Source organism: Hemiscyllium ocellatum, chromosome 10 (assembly GCF_020745735.1).
Source record: "Hemiscyllium ocellatum isolate sHemOce1 chromosome 10, sHemOce1.pat.X.cur, whole genome shotgun sequence".
Taxonomy (NCBI): domain Eukaryota; kingdom Metazoa; phylum Chordata; class Chondrichthyes; order Orectolobiformes; family Hemiscylliidae; genus Hemiscyllium; species Hemiscyllium ocellatum.
Genome location: NC_083410.1, coordinates 86,385,992 through 86,410,996, shown reverse-complemented (window position 1 = coordinate 86,410,996; position 25,005 = coordinate 86,385,992). Strand labels below are relative to the sequence as shown.

Below are 25,005 nucleotides of genomic sequence, written 5' to 3'. Positions count from 1 at the left end.
CAGTGTCTACAGAGGAACAGCACAAAGAATTTACACTCAGTACCAGATTATGGAAATATTGTAACAATTGTACCAATTATTCACATTTTCATTCACAAAATTTAACACAGCAATTGACAGCACAGTATTGTCAAATAATTACAGTTGAACCTTACTCAAAGTACATGGTTTAGTTAAATAATCACCACAGCTTTAAGAGAGGCAATACTTGGAATGTAAAAGTGCAAACTGATGCTTGGACCTGGCAGTTCAAAGTAGATGGTTGTGCTAAGTGAGTGATGGTGAATCATTGGCCCATTTTGCATCCCACTCAATTTTCTTTGAAATCAACTGCAAAAACATTTGGGTTTCCAAATTTCCTATTGCCCATTTTGCATGATCACCAAAGATCAATTGTACTCCCAGTGTGCTTTACTCATAGAGACATATTGATATGTTTTTCTGTTGGATATCAATAAAGTAACATTGTAAAATTGAAGGTACAATTTCAATATATTCAATATATTTCAATAGCTGAGCCCAGTTTAATATTCCTACCTTTTTGCATTTGGAAAACAACAACAATAATAATACAACTGGTATTGCACAGAAAACAACCACCACAATAAAATAACTTCAACTCATCTCAGAACAGGTAAGACCAAAGAAAAACTGAGGCAGCAGTGGTTAGTCATGAAGTATTTGTAATTTCAAGTGGCATATTATCAGTAGTTGTTTGATGAGTTTTCTTTTGTATAGTTTACATTGAATGGTGCAGTTCTTTTAAATAACAATTTTGTGTTCTAAAGACACAAATGCAGATTTATTGAAAGTAGTTTATGGCAGAATCTACAGAGAATCAAAAACACAGATGCATGATTCATATGCCACACTCCCAACACAAGATCAGACTGGAGAACCACAGATCCTGCATAAAATCAACTGTATTTTTCAAATGGTGCTCAAACAGAAGAATCTCTGATGGACTTTTGATGGATTGTCTTGGTTCTGCTGAGGAATGGCAATGCAGTGCACAAACAGCCTGCCATCATCGTTAACCCTAGGCTACACCATGCACAGAAAATGGACCAACTGTACCCATGGTCAACATCATTTGGTAGGCCATAGATAAATTTTGGTTGACGTGAAAGATCATACGAAATGCTGGCTGCAAATGTGCAAAGAGAAATTGTGCAAAAGATTCCTAAAGGAAAGAAAAGAAAATTGCTGTTATTTCTATCCAAAATATAATACAATTCAGACACTGTAGTATATTTTACTATCTAAAGGAAATGTGCAACAAGACAGTGAATATGACAAATTAGTTTCAGTGGTTGAAGTCAATACATTTTGACAGGTATTTGAGTGTACTGTGAAATGTCCAGGGTCACTTTAAATAAATCATTTTAGAAAATGCATACACATGTAAAGCTTTCTCCCACATGTCAGAAAAGGTTCAGAAAAAATTGATTAAACAATATGAGTAAAGAGATTTTAAAAATCTATCACAAAAACAGTTTGCATTGCAATACTACAGGTAACAGCATAAATAAGATAAATTAAAATAAACAAAATAAATGAAATGAAGGCAAAACTGTAGCAATTAAATTTCAGATAGACAAATGTGAGACCAGCTATTTTTGAATTTAAAAGATTGGAATAAAGCACTTTTTAAATGGCAATAAACTTGAAATTTAGAAGTTCAAATATAACTCAGAGATCCATATGCATAGATTGTTAAAATATCATGGACAGCTATGAAAAGTAATCAAAAAGGTTACATCTAGAGGACTACAACAGTTATGCTAAAGCTTTCGAAAGCCCTAGTTAACCACTGATTGAGAACTGTGTGGAATAGCAGTATAGATTTATCGGAACAACAAAGGTTAAATTACAAAAGTAGAGCAAACCAAACTTGCATTCCTTGGAACTTCAACGGCTATGGGGTAAATTGATCAAAGATTTTCTTTTTGCAAGTGTGTAGTTAAGGTAGATAGAGAGAACTACTTTTGTTAGTTGAAGAGTCAAAGACCAGGATAAAAGTGTTGACCAAGGTATTTTTCAATATATAATTTCAGTTACATTACATGTAAACTTTTGCTATAAATTCAGTGTCTTACAATTGTGTACCTCCACAACAACCTGATGAAGGAGCAGCACTCCGAAAGCTAGTGCTTCCAATTAACACTCTTGGACTCTATAACTTGGTGTTGCATGAGTTTTAATTATGTTCCTTAAAGCAGAGAAGCAAATTTCAAACCTTTATATGTTGCAGGAAGGGGATGTCAGTAATGCACTCCTTTTTTCTTGCTAAAGTGCTGTTGTGAATTGAGATTTTTAACTTAACAAATACATTGTGCATTCCATACATGTTGTGTTGCCCCTACAATTAAACTGAAATTACACAATCACATTCAGTTAAATAAAAATAGCTTCAAGAGGAAGCCTTGATTCATTTCACCTGACAAGGACAGAAAATATTACAGTGTAAAGGTTGCATTTTTGATTTTGACAAGGTTCCTCATGGTAGACTGGTTAGCAAGGTTAAATCACATGGAATGTGGGGAGAACTTGCCATTTGGATGCAGAACTGACTCGAAGGTAGAAGACAGAGGGTGGTGGTAGAGAGTTGCTTTTCAGACTGGAGGCTGTGACCATCGGTGTGTCACATGATTGGTGCAGGGTATACTTTTTTTGTCATTTATATCAATGATTTGGATGTCAGCATAGGAGGTATGTTTAATAAGTTTGCAGATGATACTAAAGTTAGAAGTGCAGTGGACAGCTAAAAAGGATATTTCAGAGTACAAGGGGATATTGATCAAATGAGCCAATGGACTGAGGAGTGGCAGATAGAGTTTAATTTAGATAAATGTGAGATCTGTATTTTGGAAATGCAAATCAGGGCATGACTTACACACTTAATGGTAAGGTCCTGGGAAGTGTTGCTGAAAAAGAGACCTTGGAGTTCATAGTTCCTTGAAAGTGGAGCCGCACATGGATGGATAATGAAGAAGGCATTTGGTATGCTCACCTTTATTGGTCAGTGCATTGAGTGTAGAAATTGGGAGGTCATGTTGCAGCTGTTGAGGGAGTTGGTTCAGCCATTCTTGGAATATTGTGTGCAATTCTGGACTCCCTCCTATAGGAAGGATGTTGTGAAACTTGAAAGGGTTCAGAAAAAATGCTGCCAATGTTGGAGGGTTTGAGGTATAGGAAAAGGCTGAGTAGGCTGGGGCTGTTTCCCCTGGAGTATCGGAGGCTGAGGGGTGCCCTCATGGAAGTTTATAAAATCATGAGGGGGCACTGAAAAGGTAAATACGCTAGATCTTTTCCCTGGGGTGGGGGAGTCCAGAACTAGAGGGTAAGGTAAGAGGGGAAAGATATAAAAGAGAGTTAAGGGGCAACGTTTTCACACAGAGGGTGGTGTGTGTATGGAATGAGCTTCCAAGGGAAGTGGTGGAGGCTAGTACACTTATAACATTTAAAAGGCAGCTGGATGAGTATATGAATAGGAAGGATTTAGCAGGATATGAGCCAAACACTGGCAAATGGGACTAGATTTATATTGGATATCTGGTTGGCCTGGACGAGTTGGACCAAAGGGACTGTTTCTGTGTTGTGCATCTCTATGATTTTATTTAAAAAGCTCTCTGCTGCCTTCCTTTGATGCCACTATTTGGGATTTGAGATGATTTTGCTGTCCTAGCAAAATTCTTCTTCTTCTCACCACTTAGATACACGTGTAATGCTCTATTCCGTGGACTTGTGGACAAACGCTGGAGCTACTAAACAATGCAGTAATCAGGGAATCCTGAAAGTGTCATCTAATCTACTTTTTTAGGTAAATATATAGAGGAACAGAGAAAGCTCTTCTTAGATCTTTGCATAAACCAAAGTCGGGAGTGTGGTGCTGGAAATACAGAGCAGGTCAGGCAGCAAGCAAGAAGCAGGAGAATCAATGTTTCGAGCATAACCCCTTCATCATGAATCAGGTTTATGCCCGAAAAGCCGATTCTCCTGCTCCTCGGATGCTGCCTGACCAGTTGTGCTTTTCCAGAACCGTACTCTCAACTCTGATCTCCAGCATTTGCAGTCCTCACTTTCTCTTCCTTGCCTATATCAACCACCATTGCTGAGACTTATTGTCTAGCCATTATCACATCACTGTTTTTGGGACTTTGCTGTGCTCAGTTTGGTTACTGTATTTCCTACATTACCAGCAGTGACCTCAGAAGTACTTAACTGGCTTAAACAGATGCAGAAGGCAAAATATTGTTCACCTGACCCACTGTCAAAAGGTATCTCTATAAAGTGTCTGTTTAGAAGTAAAAGCTACCAATGTTATAAAAAATAACTGCAGACACATAAACTGCTGAAGTAAAATGCTGGAAAATGACCTGCCATTAGGAAAAGGAGGCCTGCCACATGCTGCGTGAGACTTTCTTCCCAGAAGAAGCTCATTGATGCGACAATACACCCGCACAGCAGGACAGCAGCTGCCATGCCCAGGAATCCAGCTGTGATTCTCCTCAAATCTGTGGTTGTAGAGCGGAAAAAGAAAAATAAACCTCATTAGTATTTCTTCAGAAGAAAACCCCACTAAGGAATAGCTTTGACAGCATTCTACTGACCAATATCCATAAAATTATTCATTTCAACATCACTAATGCATGCTAGGTCACACAGAAATGAGACAAAGTGATTATTTGTTGTAATTCACCAGGCTATGAGTTCCCAATCTACCCAAACTATATTGAAGGAGTGAAATTGATTGAATTGGCAAGCATCAGTTCTTAAAGAGGCAGGTACAATTGCTGCCAGTGTAGTTTCTAATTTCCCATCCCCAGTACACAGCTGGGGATTCAAGCACCCCACAAATATTTATCAGACCCAAAGTTGAGAATCAAAATAATTAATGGTTAGGATTGCCACTGGCATTGTTTGCATATCAACTTACACTCTTAAGCTGGTCCACACTTTATATAGTGCAGGCCTACTTTATATAAGAATAATTAATGTTCAATGCAATTGAATTGGTAAAACAAAAAATGGGTTCTGTGGAATGGTACTATTTTCACCTCAAGTAACGATACTTATCCTTATTTGAATAGAGTTAGGGTTCCAACCTAACATCCAACAGACGTGACATTGGACAATTCAATGGATATATAGATAAGGAAAGCTGTATCCTACTAACTGTCCCTGCCTGCAGAATGCCACCAAAAACCTTTATCTAGATCTGGCTTTTGACAGAGGCAACGTTAACCTGTTGAGTTGTTAGCAGTGGCTGCAATACACATAACTCTCAGGATACATTGCATCAACTTGTCAAAGCTTCATTGATAACACGTAGCAAAATCATCTACTGTTTAGAAGGACAAGGTCAACAGGTACCCTTTTAGCTTCCCCACCAGGTCACAGACCAAATTGTGAAGGATGTATATATACCCCCATTCCTTCATTGTCACTGGCTAAAAATTATGGGACACCCTACCTAACAGCACTGTGAGTGCACTTTCACCACAAACTGTTCACTACGAGCTTCTTCAGTGCAGCTGGCAACAAATATAGCCTTTGGAGAAATGGCTACATCCTGAGACAGAGGAAGAGAGAAAAAAGACTATACTCTTAACTCTATTTCTCTTAAAAGCTCTTCATATTATGGTCAATAATTTCCTCAAGCCTTCTTCCACTCAGCATTACAATCTATATGCCCATGAATGAGGTTTCCATTGAACTTCCATTGTAGATCTGATCATGGAACAGAAGTAGTCCCAAGAAAATTCCTGCCACTTTCCCTGTTCTCACATTTCCTGTCATATGAACAGCGAATAGAGGCATGAATGTGGGTGAAGTAATTCTGACAGAGCAGGTAGAACCACTACATTGAGGCAGAAATGGAAAGCACAGCTTATTCTTAGTTTAGCATTGTTTAATGCTATTTCACACTTACGCAGCAGATGCCATTCATCCTGCTGGATGGTTTTCGTAAGATTGAAAGGAATATTTCTTAGACGAATAGGCTGCGAGTAGTGATACTTGACAGATGTGCATCTCTGCGCAATTCCTAAGAGGAAAGTAAAATTCATCAACCTGAGACAGCGGGACTTAAATATCAATGGAAATCTGTCATAATCAAATAAACAGAATAAACATTATTGTGAAGTACTGCCCATCACAACTGGCATGTTTATATATTGACTGATTTAAATACTTGTGTTATAAATGGCATTATGTTCATATCAGAATAATAATTACCAATGACATAGAATACAGTATACAGCTGATATAATAATAAAAGATTCATAAAATATTCTTCCCGACAATATCATAATTCCACATACACCATTGTTGTACAATATGTTAGCCATTATTAACATGTAGTTAATTGAGAAACCAGGTCTAGATTATTGTATTTTTCATTAGTAAATAAAATATGAATTGTAGACATTGACATTGGACCAATGATCTGGATACTCATATTGTATGATGTATGCATGTGTAGTTTAATCATTTTTGTGTATTTGTTGTTGAAATGTTGAGAAGTAAAGCACAAAATGTGTGCTTTTTAATTGTTTTGTGTCCTTTACAACTTTTGTCTGTAATTCGCTCATTCTTTTGTCTAATTCACTGGAATAGCTCCTATGGATTGGAAGATAGTTAATGTAACCCCACTATTTAAGAGAAAGGTGGAGAGAAAACAAGGAATTATAGGTCTGTTAGCTCACCATCAGGAGTAGTGAAATACTAGAGTTCATTATAAAGATTTTACTAGAAGAGCACTTGGAAAATGGTAACAGGATTGGACAGAGTCAGCATGGATTTACAGAAGGGAAATCATGCTTGACGAATTTATTGGAATGATTCAAGATGTAATAAAATTAAAATGCATGGGATCGAGATAGTGTATTGAGATAGATAGAGAACTGATTTGCATTCTGGAAACAACGTGTCTTTTTCTGAGTGGCAGGCAGTGACAAGTAAGGGAATGTAGGGATTGCTGCTTCGATCTTCTTGTAGTCAGAGGATGAAATGTACAAAAGCACTCTGCTCCACTTAATGTCAATGTGGCCCCGGTTCAGAACAGTAATTGACAGGGCAGATTTCAGCAGCTCTTATTAGTGCTGGTGGTATCCAGGTGGTGATTACAGCTGGACATTCCAACAGGGCCAACAGCAGGCTGATGCTACATTCACACTCCTGTGGAAACAAGAAAAGATGACACGCTGTACAACATCTTCTTCAATTTTGCCAATGGAGCACTATACAGGTCCACCTGTTTGAGACCAGATGGGTCTCCCTGTTCCAGGATTGATGATTTGTGTCCCAAACGTTCATGGACAGATCTGTCAAAATTAAGCCTGTGTTCTTCTACTTCCTATTGACTATCACCAACAAATTGACCAGAGGATTGGTTGAGGGACGTGGAAGCTGAACATGTTGAGACTATGTTGAGACCAGAAAACATTGTAAAACTCTTCTTTGAGTTAATTGGTGGCAAGCAATCAAGGCAAAAATCCAAAGATTCATCACACTCAGAGATGTTCAGAATGCAAGAGAGGAACAGAGGGAAATGTCCCACCTCCAGAACATAATCTCTACCTGCTGCAGGCAATGTAGGTTACCATTGAGAAGGATCTCCAACAGGTCAAGATCCAACAAGACTCATTACTTACTTGACAATCATCTTCCAGCACACAGTCTGGTCCAGAGCAAAGGATGAGACACATTAGTTTCCCTTCTATCAAAGAAGTTCAGATAGAGAAGACGGTGATCTACCACGTTAAGGAAAAAGAGATTCAATAACATTATCATAGGCTTACATACGAAGCTCAGCAAATCCTTTTATCCCTGTCTGTATGATATGAAGCCACAGACAGTATGGCCTCTCAGTCTTTCCTGTCCTCTGTCACGGATGTCTTAGATGACAGTATATGGGATGCTGGAATAGTCTCTATCTCTGATGAACTGACAAAGTCTTCCAGGTCTTTGGAGACAAAACAAAGCTCCCGGAAATGATGATTTACTGGTGAATTGCAATTGACTCTTTGGGATCAGATCAACCAAGACCTACTGCATGGGAATGTGCTTTTTGGTGGCAATATGCCGGAATGCACAAGGAAAGGCATCATCACTCTCATGCACAAGAAAAGGGCTGAACATATTAACCTAAAATTTGCTGGGATAGCCAAATGAAATTAAATGAAATGAGGAGAAAACATATGAAGCCTTGTGCTGACATAATGATTAGAAAGGTCACTGATTTTAATGTGTTTCTGTGTTTAGCTAAAGAAATGTGTGCGTGTTTACATCAAGCATTGCAACTTTGCAGTAATGGACTGAATTGTCACAATAACTCTAGAATAGCTGACATTTTTCAAAACACAGAGAAGTAGATGTGATAATGTGGACTATTTATCAGCTGAATTTGTGATTGTCAGGGAATTGTACTGTGTAAATATCATACATTGGATGCCATAAAGTGAACACAAGCTAAAGCTCACATAGAGCAAGAAATAAGTCTCTTTCTAAGGCAACACAAACAAATCCTAATGGGTTAATTAATTAAACTGATGTGGTAGAAGACATATTTATAGTGTTTTTGACATCGGTCAAAGAGACAGAAGCAAAGTTTGTGTTTCATGTCCAATACGACTCTTCTTCATGACTCATTTTGGTCAAATTAATTAAAGATGATGCTAGGGATATGGCTTTGAATGGCTGAGTTGAGTACTAAAACCTGGTCGGGAAGAGTAGCCATATTAAAATAAAATCTGGGCAGATGGTAACAAAACTTCTCTTCACTGCAGGGAAACTACTGGTCATTAGGTGTGAAGTGCTCTTGATGTTGCTGCACGTGATGCAAGTCAGGCTCATTCCACTTTCCTGATCCATGGCAATCAGTCAAATCACCTTCTGCTTTATTTGGAGATCAATAATGGACTAGGTTCATAAGGACATGACGTACAATCACCTAGGTAATGGGGGAAGGAACATATCTAGTATCATCCTCATCTTGATGACCACCTTTGTGTGCAGCTGCATCCAGCTGTACATAAACTTTAAATCTGCAAATACCAAGTGTCACTATGAGCTGAGGTTCTGCCTGTGTCTAGTGATGAGAAGGACTGGTCTGAGCACATTTGCCGGGAATGCTCCATTCAGTTGGATCATACGGCACGGTGGCATAGTGATTATGGGCGACATGGTGGCTCAGTGGTTAGCACTGCTGCCTCACAGCACCAGAGACTCTGGTTCAATTCCCACCTCAGGCGACTGACTGTGTGGAGTTTGCACATTCTCCCCGTGTCTGTGTGGGATTCCTCCCACAGTCCAAAAATGTGCAGGCTAGGTGAATTGGCCAGGCTAAATTGCCCATAGTGTTGGGTGAAGGGGTAAATGTAGGGGAATGGGTCTGGGTGGGTTTTGGGTCGGTGTGGACTTGTTGGGCCGAAGGGCCTGTTTCCACACTGTAAGTAATCTAAGCTGCACCATTTCTTCTTAACAAACACCTTTGACCACAAGTTCATCAGACAGTGGTCAGCACATAATGTCCTTGGAGAAGGGAGACAGTTGATCTTGCTGAATGGTTCCCTGAACAGACCATCAAGTCCATTTGGCAGAATGTCTCATCAACAAACCTTTCAAACAAGCAGCAAGACAGAGCATGGCTGCAGGTCAGAAGGCCCTTCCTGCCAGATCTTTCCTCCAGACCCCAAGTTTCACCCTTCCTTGTGAAATGTGCCTTTGCAAAGGAGCTTTCAGAAAATATACAGTGTTTTTTTTACTTTGGGAATGTTCATCATGTGACAACTCTAAGGAGAGATCAGACAAAACTTGGATTGTTTTCATGAGAGCGCAGAGGCTGAGGGGGAAGCCTGGTAGAAGTTTTTAAATTATGAGACACATGGATAGGTTGGATAGTCTTTTTCCCAGGATGGGGATGTCAAATATTATGGGGTACATATTTAAGGTCAGAGGGAAAAGGTTAAGGAAGATGTGTGAGGAATGCTTTTTTTATATAGAGGGTAGTAAGTGTCTGGAGTGGGCTACCATAGGAGATGGTAAAAGCAGATCCGATTACAAAGTATAAGAGGCATTTAGACAGATTCGTGAACAGAAAGAGAATAGAGAGGTACAGATCATGCTCAGGCAGATGGGATTAGCTGATAATAGAATCATGGTGGGGCGAAGGGCCTGCTCCTGTGTTGTACTGATCTATGTTCTATTGCAGCTCTATGGCCTGTTCCCATAGATACACACCAAGACATACATCAACTACACCTGGAGAACAATTAATTCAGTGACAAACACTCTTTGGTCTACCCAAAATTTCTTAATCTTCCTGTGCAAAGTGTTGTCCTTGACAGTTTGCTGCAGATTGGCACATTCTAAGGTCCAAGACTACATGCTGAGGGAGATATTAAACTTTGGGCAGCTATCACAAAGAGAAAGAGCACAGTCCAAGGTTCTTCAAGGGGTTAGAAGCTTTGTAAAATCTCTTGAGCTGTTTGTTTAACACATAATGAGCATAGAAAAGATTGACTGCAATGGTAATTGTTAGAAGTAACATATGGTCGTGAATGAAACTGATTTGTTTTACACTCGATGTATAGTGTCAGTAATCCATTTTTATAAACATCCTGAATAAAGCATATTATTTAAAAAGATAAAAGATGATTCATTATCACCTGAGAAGTGGAGAAGGCAAAAGTCAAATCCTACTCTCAATACAAAGAAGAAAATGAGGAAGTCTAGCTTTAAAGTACAAAAACATACCAGAACTTGTAGTAACTATAAGCTACACTAAGGGTCACCAAAACCATATCTTGACGTAAATAATGTCCATATTTGATCATTGGTATAAAATACATGATTTTGATAAAAGGATATAAATCATTGAAAGAATAGCACTTCAATATTTGTGTTCTGGAATTTGTTTTCAGAAGATTGTAAATATACATTTTCTGAAAGCCTATTATGAAATTTGTACACAACATGAAAAGCCAACATCACTATTGTATTGGCTTGTCTCATGATTTTGATTTGATTTGATTTATTACTGTCACGTGTACTGAGGTACAGTGAGAAGTGTTATCTTATATGCTTTACAGGCAGATTCTATTATATGAGTGCATCAGGGTAACAGAACAGAATGCAGGCTACAATGTTACAGCTGCTGAGAAGGTGCAGAGAGAGATCAACATTAACATTAAAGAGGCCCATTCAAAACTCTGATAACACCAGGACAAAAACTGTTCCTGAAACTGTTCGTACATGTATACAAACTTGCATATCTTCTGCCCAATGGAAGAGAGTATAACGGGGTCGGACATTGGCTGCTTTCCAGATGCAGAGGGAAGTATAGATGAAGTTAATGGATGGAGGAGGAGGTGGTTTGTCTTCACAACTTTCTTAGTTTCTTTTGGGCTTGCCACACTTTGCTGAGATGCATCCAGACATGAGGTACACTCTTACCTCTAACATAAAATTAATTTCCAGTCAGGATATAAGGAATTCATCTACAGTGACACTTCAGCACAATATAATGCATGTTCAAATTCCATCATAATGCTTTGAGAATTGGAATTCAATTTTTAACATCAATGAGCTTAAAGCTATTAGCTAGTCATATGGTCTTATATAATGCAACTCAAGTCCTACACCAAAATGACTGACTCTTAACTGATTCCCAAATCTCCATTCTGACTTGAAAACATTTCACCGTTTCCTTACTGCTGGTCCAATTCTGGGAACTCCCTTGTTAACAGGACTGCAGGTGACCCTATGCCTCAAGGACTGCAGCTGGTCAGGAAGGCAGCTCATTACCACCTTCTCAAGTGCAGTTAGGGATGGGCAATAAATGCTGGCCTAGTCAGTGACCTGTATATCAAAAACAAATTTTTAAAAGTGGCTTCACAAGGTACTCAGTCAGATCAAGATATTCTCAAGACAACAAGAAATCACATTTACTTAGAGCTACATAGGATATAAAACACAGATCTTTTGATTCACCCAGTTCATGGTCTACTGTGCTCTAATCAAGCTCCTCCCACTTTTCTTCATCTAAATCTACTATAAGGCAGCAAAAGTATAATATTAATTATAACCAAAGTGGCCTCTAGGGCCAATTCTGTTCACTTAATAAAATCAGAGAAGAAAACTCCAGATTTTTATTCCCTTATCCGTCTCAATTTTCTCAGTGGATTGCACAACTTATGGGTGGGATGGGATGTGGAACTATTGTGATTCACCAGACACTGTAAGGGACTGGCTCGACAATATTATTAGTGATGACAATATGATAAAAGTATGTATATTTTTAAATTAATCATTTGACGATACAGAAATTGGATATTGCTGAAAAAGATACGTTTTGTCAAAGCTTTTTGTCTTGAACACTTCAGGACATTTCACAAAAATACCGATTCAAGTGGAAATCCAACATTTACAATATATGTCATACAGGATTGATTGGTTGGTAGGGGTGTTACCATGTAGAATACATTCATTAATGCTGATTGGCAGTTAGCTGGCAGGCTTTATTTAAATTTTAAACTTGACTCAAATTGGTCAAGACATCACCTGGAGAAACGAACCAGCGAATGGCTCTCACCTATTCTGTTGAATTGAAATAGGTGCAATGTATCTGTATATGTTCTTTCCCCTTGCAATGTACAGGACTCTTTGTATTAATATATGTGGCTCCAGTTCATACAAGTACACCACACCACAGACCAGATTGACAATCCGAAATTAGTTGTCAGCATATTGCATGCATGCTCACTCATGATTATCCAGCAGATGTCCAACTCCAGAATCAAAACCCAAATTGGACACTGTGTTACTAGTTTTGCAAATTGGGACTCGTTTGGTATGGTCAGTACTTTGTGCACAGCTGAAGGAATATACTGTTTGGTATGACCTGATCTTTGTAATGCATTACCTACGTACTTGGCACCACACTGGCACTGCAATTCATAAAACACATTACACATTGTTGATAGAACACCTTTTTGACTTGTTGGCAGCATCCTGTTAGTGATAAACACCATTTGTGTTGCTATTGCACAGTAGCAGTGTGAGACAGCTAGCTTCACATGTTATTCAAACCTTTAAGATACCTTAGCTTTCCAAATGTTGATTTTCCCCTTGAATTGGTGTTCTTGTGAAATGTCCTGTTGAGTGCAAGGCAAAAGCTTTGGCAATATGTGTCTTTTCTCAGCAATTTTTAAACTTTTTTTTTGTTGAAGGTGTCACTGATTAGATGGGATAATAAACAAAGGTTCTATTCTGATCCCATAGTCATATGGATATTAGAGCCTACAGTACAAACTGAAGAAACAGAAAGGTTTTTGTGTCTCTTAGCTGATGTTTTTCTCATCAACTCACACCATGAAATAAATTGACGGTTTTTTTCAACTATTGTTTGTAGGATTGTGATGTGTTCAAAATGTGTGTCTAAAGGTTGCATGTTTATCTAAAGCACAATAATATTTTGCATATGGGGCACTTTGACATGAAAAGATGTTATTTCAATTCAAACCACACTACTAAAACACTGAAATCCCACATGCAACCAAGCAAGATGTGCTCAACATACATAAATGCATGTATCAAAAGCCATCATTCTTTGATCATTGCTGGTTGATGACCAGAGAATAACATGTTTAAAATAATGAAAGAAAGAACATTCACTTGTAAAATCTTTATACCACTACCACCCTATCCCCAGTACATCTGCCTGTCCAATGTCTTGATCATGTTGTCTTTCAAATCTGTGCCCGTCTTTTTTGGACTATATTTTGGAATCCCCTCAGTCAAGTTTCCATCCTTGCCTCGGTGCTGAAAACACTTAACAAAATCACAAATTACATCCTACTGCGACAAAGAGAAATGATTATTCATGTCCTTCCTGACCTGCCTGCAGCCTTTGACATGGTTGAAAACAAATCCTTCTCCAACATCTCTCCACCATCATCCCTCTGGCAGACTGTACTCTCCTGGTTTGGATCTTATCTGTCTAAAGCTCTAAGAGTATCATCTAAAAAGACTACAGTTCTTGCTCCCACACTGTTACTTGTGATATCTCCCAAGGATATATCCTTGACCACTTCCTTTTTTTTCATCTATATCATCCAAAAACCCAGCATAATTTTCCGCATCTACACTGACAGCACACAGCTCTACCACACCCTCACCTATTCTTGATGGTTCCACTGCCTTGAAATTGTGAGACTGCTTGTTGGCGATTCAGCAACAGGCAAACATGAACTACCTGTAACCAAATATTGGAAAGACCAAAGCTCACTGTGTTCAATCCAGACCCCAAACTCTGTTTCCCAGTTACTAACTATTATTATATCAGGCAACTAAATCAAACTGTTGATGGCCTTGGTATCATATTTGACTCTGAACAGTTTTTCAAAGAAGCAATAAAGATTCAAGTTCAAAAACAAGTCCAGGCAGCGGGCCATGGAGAGGGTCGTTAGGGCCGACTGCCTGCCCCTCTTCCGCGGTTATGTTAGAGTCTGAGTGTCCTTGGAGAAGGGGCACATGGTGTCCACCAACACCCTGGAGTTGTTCAGGGAGAGGTGGGCGCCGCAGGGAGTGGAGTGCATTATTTCTCCCTCCAACTCTATTTTGATTTGATCCCTGCCCTCCCCTTTACTGTTAGATCACATAGCATTGCCTTTTGTGAAGGGCACTGCTTGTCACAGGCCACTCGGGCGTTTCCTTTCTTCCTGGTGGTGGAAATTTGAATAAAGATTTGTGCACCTTGTGTCTCTCACTGTGACTCACACCTGCACACACACAACATGGGTGCTGGGGAAATAAAATAAGAACTACCGCAGTTAGGCGGTAGTGTGGGGGAGTTTAAAAAAAGGGGAAAAAAAGTTAAAAAAAGGAAAAAAAACAGGAGTGCCAGGGGTTCAGAAGAAAACCAAAAATAAACAGGAGTGCCCTGGTCAAACTGGCCATAAACAGGTCCAGGCAGCGAGCCGTGGAGAGGGTCATTAGGGCCGACTGCCTGCCCCTCTTCCGTGGTTACGTTAGAGCCTGGGTGTCTCTGGAAAAGGAGCACGCAGTGTCCACTGACACCCTGGAGTTGTTCAGGGAGAGGTGGGTGCCGCAGGGTGTGGAGTGCATTATTTCCCCCTCCAACTCTATTTTGATTTAATCCCTGCCCTCCCCTTCACTGTTTGATCACACAGCATTGCCCTTTGATGTGAAGGGCACTGCTTGTTACAGGCCACTCGGGTGCTTCTTTTCTTCCTGGTGGTGGAAATTTGAATAAAGATTTGTGCACCTTGTGTCTTTCACTGTGTCTCACACCTGCACACACACAACATGAGTGCTGGAGAAAAAATAAGCACTACCGCAGTTAGGTGGTAGTGCGGGGGTAAAACAAAAAAAAACCAGGAGTGTCAAAGGTTCTGTTTATTCTAAAAAAAGAAAAGAAAAAAACAAACAGAACTGTCAATGGTTCAATGGTTCTGTTCACTCTAAGTGCTGGCTTTCAGGAAGCTGGACCAGTGTCAAATACCATGCACACGTAAATAAAGGATGACTTGGTGATGGGATTCTGGCCTCTGTGGAGCTATTACAGTGGTGACGAGAGAAAAAAAATCCATTTGAAGACATTTGCTCGCAACTGCTGTCTCTGAGGCAGGTAAGCATTTCTGGCATCACGCTGTTATTTGGGAAGCTTGACTCATTCGATCCGCTGTGGAAAGAACGCACTACTGTTTCTGGACAATGAGATTGGGGACGATGAAAAGCAACGTGTAATTATTCTGGCAGCTTGTGGACTCGCAAATGTTTTGGTTATTATGAGTCTAACATTTCCCAAGGCACCAGATACTAAAACCTTTCAAGAGATGATGGATTTAGTTAAAGAATATTAGGAACCCAAGCCTCTGAAACACTATCGGTTTGACTTAGCAGTTTGAGAATCAGGGGAATCCATGTCAGGATTATTTACAAGGTTAAGATGACTGGCAGAGCTACGTGACTTTGGTTTAACGCTTAATGAGATGCTGAAAGACCATTTAGTATGAGGAATTAACGATGTAACCATGCAAAGATGCTACTTGCTGAAGCCCAACTGGACTTCAAACGTTACACTACAATTGGCTTTGTCATTAGAAATTGTGGCAAGTGGAGTATGTGAGTTGCAGGGGATTCAGATGGAAGTGGACACCCTCGCCAAGCTAACTGAGCTTGGGAACACCACTGGAATGAAGGCAATTGCATAGCCTCACTCAAGACATATCCTGAACAGAGGGACTCTAGGTCGCCTCTCAACAAAATCCCAAAGCAAAGACAAGCCTTGGCCAAACGCTTAACATTTTCTTCAGGAACTGGGCCTGCAAGCCATTGTAGTTGCTGCCAGTGTGTGGACTTGAGACAGCAAAAAGGCCCCATAGGCCTGAGTTGAATCAGCTACTTCATAGGCCAATATTCAGGAGAATGCACATCCTGTAAAACTCATCTACATCTCCTTTGGAACAGTTAGATTGTTTAGCAACATCCAAATCAGAACCAATCAATATAAATGTCTGGTTAATGGTCACCTGGTTCTAATGGAGGGTGATACCGATGCAGCTGTATCAGTGAATATAGAATCAGTCTTTAACAAAATTCGCTCCGGACTCCAGTTCTTAAGTTTGTGTAACTTAATGGACTGAATGACTGAGAACCTATACTGGGGAATCTTTACAGATTAAGTCTACAACTTCGGTTCCAGTCTCATATGAGAACAGTTGGTTCAGCTACCACTGATTGTAGTAAAAAGCTCGGGCCCAAGCTTAATTGGGTGAAATTAGTTGAGGAAAATTCAAATTGATTTGCTCAACATATTTCAATTAGGAAGTGGTTGCCTGAGTGAAGTCCTAATTAAATACCTGCAAGTTTTTCAGAAAGGTCTAGGGACTATCACAGGAGCCAAGGCCACCTTGCATGTTGACCAGGAAACAATTCCACAACTCTGCAAGGCCTGCCCAATGCCATTTGTCTTATGTGCAGAAGTAGAGGCAGAAAGCAAGAGGCAGAAAAACAAAGGAATCATCAAACCAGTACAGTTTGCAGAATGTACTGATTGTGAAGCCCGATAGGTTTGGCCTTTATGCGGATTTTAAACACATGGCAAACTGCTTCTTGCAGCTGGATAAATATCCAGTCTGTCACATAGAGGACTTACGTGTAAAGCTGGCAAGCGGAGGCTGTCTTTCATAAAACTGGACATGAGCCATGCATACCTGCAATTGCACTTAGATGAGGATTCCCAGAAGTATACTACAGTTAATACCCATAAGAGTTTGTACCAATAAACGAGAACTGCCAGTTGGGGTATTATCAGCCTGTGCCATCTTTCAGCAGACAATGGAGAACATTTTACAAAGTCAACCCCAGATGACCATTTATCTGGGTTACTTGCTAATAATAGGGAAGACCAATAAACAGCACTTGGAGAACTTGGACATAGTCCTTACACATTTTTCCATGGTGGGCATATGCCTCAGAAGGGAAAAATGTGTGTTCCAGCCACTCCAAGTGAATGTTCGGCCACAGAGTCAACAAGACTGAACTGTTGCGGGCAATCGATATGTGTCCCGACTCCCCATGTCTAAGCTTAAGTCTTTCCTTAGGTTGGTGAATTACTATGCAAAGTTCGGTCATAATCTGGCATCTATCTTGGCACCCTTAAATCTGCCACTGAAAAGGGTTAGCCTTGGGAATGGTCTCATAGCTAAAAGAGCCTCTAGGGAAGTGAAGAAGCAGCTATCATCATCATCATCAGTTGGCACACTTTGATCCCAAACATGATTGATGCCTCCCTGTATGGTATTGGGGTAACATTGGCTCACAGATGGCCCAATGGAGTGGAATGCCCAGTAGTGTATGCTTCCCGGACTTCGGCCAATGCAAAGTGCTAATATCAATAGAGAAGGAAGGTTTGATGGTCATCTTTGGTGTGAGAAAAGTTCCACCAATACCTTTACGGACATAAATTTGTAATAGTAACAGACCACAAACATCTGCTAGGGCTGCTCAAAGAGGACAAGACCATGCCACTCATTAGCTTCAGGTCGAATTCAATGGTGCATACAATTACAAGTTGGAACACCATCCAGGAGGACATGTAGCAAATGCAGATGCCTTGAGCTGCCTCCTGCTGAAAGGTACTCCACCAATGGTGCAACTGCAGGAAAAGTCCTTTCTGATTTTAAACTTACTGGACACCTTTCCAGTCACTGCTGACAAGAACAAACTGTGGACACAAAGATCCGGTGCTAGCAAAACTAAAACAGTTGGTGGTGATGAAAGGAAAAAAAGGGCCATCACAGTCAGAACTGAAACCTTTTTGGACTAGGCCAAACCAGATCACAACAGAGGCTGACATTTTATTATAGGAAGCAAGGGCGATTGTCCTGAGCAAAGGTCACCACCAGACACTGGTTGAACTCTACCAGGGTCATTCAAGGGTTTCAAAAATGAAAATGTTGGTGAGAAGTTATGTCTGGTGGCCAGAACAGGATGTAGACCTAGCCACATTGGTGGGCATTACCCCAGCAGCTCCCCCACAATTGTGGGAATGGTGGGGGAAACCCTGGACTCAGTTACACCGCAACTACGCAGATCCTTTCATGGGGTCAATATTCTTAGTCATTGTGGAGACCACTCAAAGCACTGGATGCACATAGCCAAACACATGGACAACGATAAAAAACTTGCAAGAATATTTTGCAATACATGGGCTCCTGAAAGTGTTGGTCACGGACAACAAGATATCATTTAGCCCGCAGGGAATTCGAGTATTTCCTAAAGTTGAATGGCATTTAGCATCAAAGGACAGCTCCAAACCATCCACCGTCCAATGGACTGGTGGAAAAAGCCATTCAAACTGTGAAGGCAGGCCTAAAGAAACAGCCTACAGCTTCACTAGATACCAAACTGTCCCTATTCCTGTTTGATTATCGGGCACCCCTTCATGGCATAGCTCCAGCAAAGTTGCTACTGGGGAGAAGGTTCTGCATCAAGTTAAATCCGATCTTCCTGGACCTTGGTGGGAAGAATTAAATGGCATCAGGACAATAGACAATAGGTGCAGGAGTAGACCATTTGGCCCTTTAAGCCAGCATCACCATTCATTATGATCATAGCTGATCATCCACAATCAGTATCCTATTCCTGCCTTATTCCCTTCTGAGTGAAGAAGTTTCTTCTCAACTCTGTTCTAAATGGCCTACCCCTTATTTTTAAACTGTGTCCTCTGGTTCTGGACTCACTCATCAGCGGAAACATGCTTCCTGCCTCCAGAGTGTCTAATCCTTTAATAATCTTATACGCCTCAATCAGATTCTCCTCTCATCCTTCTAAAGTGTATACAAGCCCAGTCACTCCAATCTTTCAACATATGATAGTCCTGCCATCCCGGGGATGTCCATGCTGGACACAAGACTCCTCTAAATGAGAGACACAGTTTACTTCTCTTGAGCTTTGTAACATCCTCCAGCTCCACAACCCTACTACGCAGCTACATTCCTCAAATTCTTTGGCATCTCTCCACTAGTGGTAGCTGTGCTTCCAATGCCTAAGCTCTAATTTGTGGAACTGTGTCCTTAAACGACTCTGCTTTTCTTTTTATCTCTCCTCCCTGAATCCAAATATTTTGATCAATCTTTCAGACAGCTGTTCTACATCTCCTTACATTGCTTTGTGTTAAATATTGTTTTATGCAGAAGTCTTAAATATTTAGTATGTTAAAACCGGTGTATGAACATAAGTTTTGTTTGTGTTGTTTCAGGACTTCACAACCTTAAGTACTTTTTGAAATGCAGACATTCGTGTCAGAAAAAGCTGTTTTCAATTTGTGGTGCTAGTTGAGGGATGAATATAGGTTGAGGGATAAATACGCAAGGACATAAGAAATAGGAGCAGGAGTACACCATGTGACTCCTAAAGACTACTCTGCCATTCAAGAAGAATGTGGACCTCAAGTTTTTTAGTTATTAGGAGCCTAACGTTTCCTGAGGCATCAGATGCAGGTAATTGGAGTTGAAATGCCCATCAGCCATGATTGAATGGCAGAGTGGACTCGATGGGCCAAATGGCCTTACTTCCACTCCTATGTCTTATGGTCTTATGGTCTGACACAGCGGGTCCTCTGGCTCAACCATCAGTTGAATTTCCATCAATTCATCACATTTCTTGGTTCCTGGAGTGACCAAATTCTGATCACCTCAGCTTCGAATATAATTAATGATGGACCATTCACAAACTCTCCAGCAGGAAATCCCAAAATTCACAACCCATTGTGAGAAGAAATTCCTCCACATCTCAATCCTAAATGATCATCCCCTTACTTTGATACTGTCGCCTCATGTTTTACATTCTCTAGGTGGCAGAAGCAACCTCAGTGTCTACTCTGACAAGCTGCTTCAGAACCTTCTATGTTTCATTGCGACCATCCCTCATTCTTCTCAACTCCATAACGTATCAGCTCAATTTACTCAGCCTCTCAAATCAAAGGAAAACACTCTCATCCCAGGAACTAATCTAGTGATGACTGACCTGGAGATTGGGCAACACACTTACTTTTGTTGACTAGTATTGTGGGGTATTTTACATCCTCCTTAGAGGGCACGTGGGATTTCAGTTTCACAACTCAGCTGTGGCACCTTTGATAGAGCAGCACTCCGTCAACACAGCACTGGCCTCTGGAGCAAGACTTAAAAGCACAACATAAATTTAAAGCTGAGGAGTCTATAGTGAGGAATGGAATGCCTTGCACTTCTGACAGCATGCTGTGTATTGGCATTCAACGCTACCAGATCATGTTAAGCACATGTAAAGGCTGAGATGTGGACAAGGATTCAAGGATTAGCTTTGGCCACTGCTGATAGAGACTTGAAAAATTTTCCCCCAATTATGTCTTAACTCTATGCCTTATTTCACCAGCTTGATTTTTGTTGATAATTTCCATAGAGGCATAATTCTAATTTCAATAACTAAATGGCAATTCAGGGTCAATTGTATTGAATTCTGAATCATTTGCACTTCTTCAGAAATAATTTGAAATTGTCTTAGCTCATGTAAGGCCACGAAGTTAAATGATAGTGCAAATCAGTCACATAAAATCCTAAAATATGACATCAATTTATTTAATCGTGTTTCTCAAACAGCAGAGAATGAACTGTTATAGTAAAGATGGGATTAACATTTTGAATCCAATGACCCTTCTTCAGAAGCTCTGAAGAGGTTCTGAATAAAGACCATCGGATCTGAAACATTAGCTGATTTCTCTCCACAAGTGCTGCCAGACCTGCTGAGTGTCTTCAGCAATTTCTGTGTTTGTTTCAGATGTCCAACAATAACAGTTGTTTTATATTATTATGCTGTCATACAGGTGTTAGCTTTATATCAGTGGTAGCACTTCCTTGCTCTGAATCTGAAGGTAATGCTTTCAAATTTCATTCCAGTATTTAAGAAGTTAATCCTGGCTTTATAGAGTGCCGCACAGTCAATGTTGGAATTTTTTTGGTTGCAATATTCAACCAAAAATGCAACTGCCTGATCAACTAGGTGTAAGATATGACATAGCACTATTTGAAGAAGCACATGGGAGATCTTGCTGTATCCTGGCCAATAGTAATCCCTCAACCACCAACACTGTCATTTATATCACTGCTGTTTGCAGAACCTTGTAAACTGGTGCCTTTTCCTAGTTAAAAGTCACACAACACCAGGTTCTGGTCCAACAGGTTTAATTGGAAGCACACTAGCATTCGGAGCGCTGCTCTTTCATCGGGTGGTTGGCACCTGATGAAGGAGTGTTGCTCCGAAAGCTAGTGCTTCCAATTAAACCTGTTGGACTATAACCTGGTGTTGTGTGATTTTTAACTTTATACAGCCCAGTCCAACACCAGCATCTCCAAATCATGTCTTTTCCTATGTAACAGTGACTGCACTTCCATAAGTAAGTCATTAACTGTGAAGTGATTAGATTAGATTCGATTAGATTCTACAGTGTGGAGAACAACAAGTCCACACTGACTCTCCGAAGAATAGCCCACCCAGACCCACTTCCCTCTGACTAATGCACCAAACACTATGGGCAGTTTAGCACGGCCAATTCACCTGAACTGCACATTTTTGGACTGTGGGAGGAAACCCACGCAGACATGGGGAGAATGTGTAAACTCCACACAGACAGTCGCCCAAGGCTGGAAAAGAACCTGGTACCCTGGTACTGTGAGGCAGTAGTGCTAACCACTGAGCCACCGTGCTTTAGGGAGTCCCTCAGGTTCTGATGGATGCTATATATTGGATCTCTTCATGTGGTTTTACAAATGTTGGGATTCAAACAACTCATAACTCTTAAGCATAACTCTGAATTCCCAGTGATTCAATGGAGGACCAGGGAGTACTCAATTCCAAACTGAGTCATACAGTCATAGAGATGTACAGCAGAGAAACAGACCCTTTGGTACAACTCATCCATGCCAGTCAGAAATCCTAAATGAATCTAGCCCCACTTGTTAGCATTTGACCAATTTCCTTTCAAACCCCTCCAACTCATTAACCTTTAAAATGTTATTGCACCAGTTTCTATGACCTCCTCTGTCAGTTCATTCCATACACACATGGCCCTATGTATGAAAAAGATGCCCCTTAGGTCCCTTTTAAATCATTTCCCTCTAACCCTCAATCTATGTTCTCTAATTTTGGACTTCCATATCCTGGGGAAAAGATCTTGGCTATTCACATTAGCCATGCCACTCATGATTTTATATGGTCTCCCCTCAGCCTCCAATGCTCCAGGGAAAACAGGCCCAACCTATTCAGCCTCTCCTCATAGCTCAAACCCCCCAATCCCAGCAATGTTCTTGTAAATCTTTTCTGAATCCCTTCCAGTTTCACAACATCTTCCCTTTAGCAGGGAGACTTGAATTAAGATATGATACTATCTCTGTCTCCAGCACTGAGCGTCATCCTCCAAACACAATTTTCAAGAAAAATATATTTTCTTGATGGAAAGATTTCAAGATTGAGTGGTATACAGGACTCTTGTCATATTTCAACGAAATCAGGGTCATTTATATATTTAATTGTTTTAGCTAAATACTGATAACATTCTTAAGAAGCATAATTAATGACAATGTCCGAGCTCAGCTGCTGAATAGATTGTTAAACTTGACATCAAACTATAACTGACAGCATTCGAGGAGCATGAGAATCGACATTTCGGACACAAGCCCTTTATCTGCAGTCCTCACTTTCTCTGTCAAACTATAACAGTTTTCCCAGCCATGTGAATAATAAAAAAATGCACTATATGTTGCCATAAAGAAACAATATTGTTATCTGTTATATCCTTGTTAATTCAGCCCATGCTACATTAACTACCAACCACCTGAAATTAAACACAGACAAGTGCTGGGATGCCCATGCCTCTATTGTCCAGGAACAACTGCATTTCAGGGGAGCTCCAGTCCAGACACTTAGAAATTCCCCCAAATTCAAAAGAAATACAACTAAAAATAGATCAAATGCTCGGGATACATAAAAAAGGACACGAGATAAGCTGCTTTGCAAGTGTGAGTTTTGACTCAGAAGTAACACTCTCACTTTCCATGAACTGAAGTCCCAAGCCGCAGGTTTGAGCAGGAGATTTGAAGGTTCTGTTGGAAGCAGAACAGAGGAGTTAAATCTCTCAATCGATCATTCCTCGTGTACACCTAAAGAGAACGTTGCTGTGCCTCAAATTATTGGCAGAATTTCTTTTGACATTTTGAAATATTCGGCTGACTTATTTATAAAAAAAAATACAACTCTGCACCGAACTCTCCTAGGCGCTCGCTGACCTCCACAAATTAGCCGAAACTATGAAATTTCAGATCATTTTAGCACGTTCAGTGCTCTTGGGGAGAGATAATAAAAATGCACACGGGTATGAAGAACACGGAGTTCGATTTAAAACCCACTAACGCCAGCTTCAAGCGCAACTCCCGCGTCTCCTTGTTCGGTGAAGGAACGTGTCTTTGAATCCAAAATTAAAAACAGGCACAGGGGCTCATTTCGCTCAGACGAAAGCATTTTCCCCCAGGTCAATTCTTTGACCCCTAGTAACGAGAGGGATGAATATTTCCCATTCAAAGAATACCCGGCTGCTATTAATAAAAAAAACTAATCTCGTTTTGTTAAATCCACCTTTTTTTGTGGAAACAAACCGACTCGGAAAAGGAGGATCTCCGGGCCCCCCGTTTTGCCCAGGGTGATCTTACCCTTGGATATGAGTTGGTCAATGTCTCGGTCGATGCCCATGTAGTAACATTTCCTCCAGAGCCCAGTGTAGCTGGCGAACAGGGGACGGCTGCAGTCCGACTCGAAGACGCCGAGCCCCAGCACCGACCGCCAGCTCTCCAGCAGCTCCTGCTCACTGGCCGGGCCCGGGGTGAACGGGGCCAGGGCTCTCAGGGGACCCCGGGGCCCCGGGACCACCGGCTCCTCGGCTTTGCTGCGTTCCCTCAGCGGCAGGTTCGGGATGGGCATGACCCGGCCGCCGCCGCCTCCTCCTCCTCCTCCGCCGCCGGCCCCCGGGATGGGAGCGCGCTCACAGCCCGCCCTGTGCCTCCGGGTGTCGGTCTCGTACCAGTGGTCAGTGAAGATGGCCGTGGTCAGCAGCAGGAGGGCAGAGCCGCTGAGGAGCAGGCTGACTCCAGTCATCCACACCCCCTTCTCCATCTCTCCGCTTACCCACCACCCCCCCAGCCTGCCACCCCCCCTCTCCCTTATCTATCCCTCCTCCCCAAAGCTCAGGTTGTCTCCCCCCAGCACCCCGGCCCTGTGTCTATTTTACATGGTGGACGAGGCTCCGGGACTGCCCAGGGTCACCTGTCCGGGCCTAGGCTGCACTGGCTCAGACACACAATGGCACAGCCTATCCAGGGCTCAGCCTTGCTCTGCTCCTACACTGCCTTCTTCCTTTGTGTTTGTTGGTCTGCAGATTCTCACACT

The 25,005-nt window shown here is 41.1% G+C and overlaps 1 protein-coding gene across 1 annotated transcript; it reads right to left on the bottom strand.

The window, feature by feature from the left end:
• Nucleotides 1-941: 941 nt before the first annotated feature.
• On the bottom strand, nucleotides 942-24,732 carry tmem178a (transmembrane protein 178a). Its single transcript, XM_060831030.1, has 4 exons — nucleotides 24,273-24,732; nucleotides 5,936-6,049; nucleotides 4,380-4,517; nucleotides 942-1,183 (listed from the first exon to the last, which is right to left on the bottom strand). Exons 1-4 carry the CDS (start codon nucleotides 24,730-24,732, stop codon nucleotides 942-944), a joined length of 954 nt encoding a protein of 317 aa, XP_060687013.1.
• Between the last annotated feature and the right edge of the window lie 273 nt (nucleotides 24,733-25,005).